This window comes from Aphidius gifuensis, linkage group LG6 (genome assembly GCF_014905175.1).
Source record: "Aphidius gifuensis isolate YNYX2018 linkage group LG6, ASM1490517v1, whole genome shotgun sequence".
Lineage (NCBI taxonomy): Eukaryota > Metazoa > Arthropoda > Insecta > Hymenoptera > Braconidae > Aphidius > Aphidius gifuensis.
Genome location: NC_057793.1, coordinates 16,685,020 through 16,688,887, shown reverse-complemented (window position 1 = coordinate 16,688,887; position 3,868 = coordinate 16,685,020). Strand labels below are relative to the sequence as shown.

The 3,868-nt window shown below is 32.5% G+C and overlaps 1 protein-coding gene across 1 annotated transcript; it reads left to right on the top strand.

Moving 5' to 3' along the window:
* Positions 1 to 318: 318 nt before the first annotated feature.
* Positions 319 to 3,012, top strand: LOC122859595 (deoxyhypusine hydroxylase-like). Its single transcript, XM_044163286.1, has 3 exons — positions 319 to 874; positions 951 to 1,274; positions 2,545 to 3,012. Exons 1-3 carry the CDS (start codon positions 595 to 597, stop codon positions 2,844 to 2,846), a joined length of 906 nt encoding a protein of 301 aa, XP_044019221.1. The 5' UTR covers positions 319 to 594; the 3' UTR covers positions 2,847 to 3,012.
* The last annotated feature ends 856 nt before the right edge of the window (positions 3,013 to 3,868 follow it).

The window sequence follows — 3,868 nt, the reverse complement described above, 5'->3', positions numbered from 1 at the left end:
AAACTTTGCCAACTTAAACCTAAAAAAAATAGTAATACTTAATATTTTAAATTTTTATAAATCTCTGGCCTTCTCTCTGGCTATAGTGATGTATCATAGTAACTTTTAACATTATTAGGATTTTCATTTTTTTCGTCGCCATTTTGAAGTTCGTACGGACTGCGACCGTATTCAGACGATGTTCTCATTAGGGCGTTTTTTTTCCGATGGTGGCGTTTGTGAAGCTTTTCTATATGAAATCTATATAAAAAAAATTTTGTCAAGCGCCATCAGCGGAAAAAAAAAGCCCTAATGAGAACAATTTTCCCCGTGAATACGGGTGCTGGATAGCCACGGAACGCACCCACTATGCTAATGCTAGTGGCCACACGCCTTAACTGAGTTTCTCGCTCACTGCTCGTTGTAAACCATTGTAAACCATTCGGTCATTAGAATATTAGATTTTTACGTCTTGCAGAAACATAATAGAAATGTACGATTTTTTGTGAACAAGTTATGGGAATTTATTGTTGAAACAAATATAAGAAAATAAAGGTAGTTTCAGTGAACACAGTTGCAATTGAACAATTAAACGATTTGTAAGTCGTATTTACAATGCATACTCCAAATAGTAAGAATATTCAAGCAATCAGCAAGATATTAAATAATGAATCCAGACCGCTAAAAGAGAGGTTTCGAGCTCTATTCACTTTAAAAAATATCGGAGGTGAGGAAGCAATAGAATCTATTACACAATGCTTCAGTGATCCGTCAGTATTACTAAAACATGAACTTGCTTATTGCCTGGGGCAAATGCAGGATCCTAGAGCAATTCCCATGCTCGTTAATATATTGAAAGATAAAAATCAAGATCCAATGGTTCGCCACGAAGCTGGTACATATATTTTCGTATTAATATGTATAATATTTCCGTAATAATGATGCATTTTAATTGATTTTATCTTTTGAAGGTGAAGCTTTAGGTGCTATAGGCAGTGAAAAAGTTATTCCAGTACTCGAAGAATATAGCACAGATGCAGTAATTGAAGTCGCGGAAACCTGCCAGCTTGCCTTATCCAGAATAAATTGGATAAAAAATTCCAAAAACTTATTACATAAATTCTCAGAAAATCCATATGTTTCTGTGGATCCTGCCCCTCCATCTGAAATAGAAAATGTCAATGATTTGAAAACAATACTTCTGGACGAAAAAGCATCCCTCTTTGACAGATATCGTGCAATGTTTGCCTTGAGAAATTCACGCACCCCTGAATGTGTTTTAGCTCTTTCGGAAGGTAATCCCATCTTTAATATATTTTTTTATTGTATATTTATTTGCATGATCTTCCGTAACTTTTGAGTGACTTTTGTTTTTGGGATAGGTTGTTTTGATGATTTTTATAGTTTTAAATATTGGCGAACACAGTTCGGAAGTATGTTTTATATGCTAAAGTCTGGTCAAAACCACCTAAAAGTCACTCTGAAATCACGGAAACTCATTCACAAAAGAATGGAAGATATTGACGAAGAACTAGTTAGGTATTGTGACTATGTTCGTTTGCCTGTATGTGATAAATATACTTATGTTTAAATAGCTTTTCATCTACCTATATTTTAAACAATATATACATATATAAACGATGTTATGACCAATATCGGTCGAAGAAAGCTCAAAATTTTATTATATTTTTTCCCAATCGGGTGTAAAAGAAAACTTGAAAACTGCGTTTTCTTTTTACAATCGAGTTTTGTATATACAACATAATAAAATAGAATATTCAGTGTTGCCTTTTCCAATATTTGCATTATTTTTAGAATCAAATATAGATATTATTATTAGCTGGAAAAAATTCATCGATTAAAGTGGCTATATCAACCGAAATATATGGTTATACTGATCGATTTCATGTATTATACATAAAAAACTATAAAAAGCGGCCCGTTTTTCAAATAAATATAAACATGTTCCACGTATATTTTCAACTTTAATTTAATCATTTCTATTACATACAAATTGTTTCATTGTTCTCTTCTATATGGTGGTACTTTCGTTTTCCTACTATATTCTGTCACTAAACGTAGCTGCCTATTTCATCCAAATGAATTAAAGGATAAAATAATCACATATTTTGGCTATTAAACACAAGTAATGGAATGAAAACAAAACTTAATTTACATAATTTTGTTTTTTTTAATTTTAATTGTATTGTCAAAGTCATTTTATCAAATAATATCGCTACTCTTTTTTTTGCTTATAACGGAACTCTTAGTAGGGAGGCAGTATATATTTTCCAAGAGACAGCCTGAATCAATCAACAATGCGCGTTGAATCTGTCGATTTTGATCGTCATTCCGTGTTGACTCTCTTAGTCTGTAGTCTCGGAAACGTGCTTGATACCGAGATTTTCCATAAATTACTTTTAACTATTATTATACTATTGTATTAATATGAAATGTATTGCTTTTATTATTTTATTTTAACCTTCGTATGTTTATTAAGTATTGATCTCGTGGTTCCTGCGATGAACTGATTTTTTTTTTCAATTACTTTTTTTTTTGAAACAGGACTTAAAGCAGGGGGTGCTCTTTTTAGACACGAAGTAGCCTTCGTGCTAGGCCAACTTCAAGACGAAATTTCTCTCCCTTTTCTCCGTGCATCACTTGAAGATCCTGAAGAAAGTGAAATGGTGAGGCATGAATGTGCTGAAGCATTGGGTGCGATTGCTCATCCAGACTGCCAAACAATCTTGAATGAGTATGTGAATGACAAAGAGCAAGTTGTTCGGGAAAGTTGTGCTATTGCACTCGACATGTGTGAGTACGAGAACAGCCTGGAGTTTCAATACGCTGATACATTGAACGCTTAATGATATACGATAATAATTTTCTTCTTTTACGATTCTACTTTTCATGGTCAAACATATTCATTTGATAATATTTGAAATGCATCTTTATCTTTTTTTTTTTCGGAAACACTTGTTTTTGTCATAATAATAAGTGTAATAAAAACTAAACAAAAATCTTTAAATATTTGTCAACAAAAGAGACTTATTTTCCCCCTTCCTTTGATCATTACCTTTTTAGAAAAAAGCAGTCGAGTCATGGCGTTGTTTTGTGCGTGCTCATCTAAATTTGGACTTGTCGCTTGGCTTTTGCACTTTTAGGTGCGTTCTTTCGTCAATTTTTTGTTGACGCATCATGACCGCGCATTTGCGCAAAAGCTGAAAAAGCACGTAAGTTTTTAATTGTTTGTAAGTGTGAGTAACGCACACATACATACTTTGAAACTTTTACTTAATTCCTCGACTTCTGCGCAAATGCGTGGTCATGATGCGCGAACAAAAAATTGACGAAAGAACGCACCTTTTATTTTGAAATTTGCTTAATTCTGATTAGGTTATTAGATTAGTCACGTGAGGCCGATCGTACAAGTTTTCAGGTGGAGTATGGAATATCTTAAAAAAATATTAATATTTCAGGGGTACGTTCCAAAACCTCGTTCGGTTCGGTATATCAAGATGGCAGTGATTCAAATCAAAAATATGAAAATTTTAAACACCCCTATAAACTTTTCTATACTAGTGTCAGTTAATGTATTTTTAGTAGAGAAAGAAGAATAATATTAGTTAGTTATTTTTTATTCTAATCAATAATAAGTATAAGTGATTATAACTTATAATTGCGATAAAAAAAATGGCAAAAAAAACACTGAAATCCGCCATCTTGATAAACCGAACCAAACGAAGGTTTTGGAACGTACCCCTGGGATTATTATATTATTCCTACTAAAATTTATAATAACTATTTGTTGGACGATAAAAAATTGTAGAATGGTAATTATGAGAGCTGTTAATTAGCCGGTTATTTATTTTTTTGACGGTTTAAAACC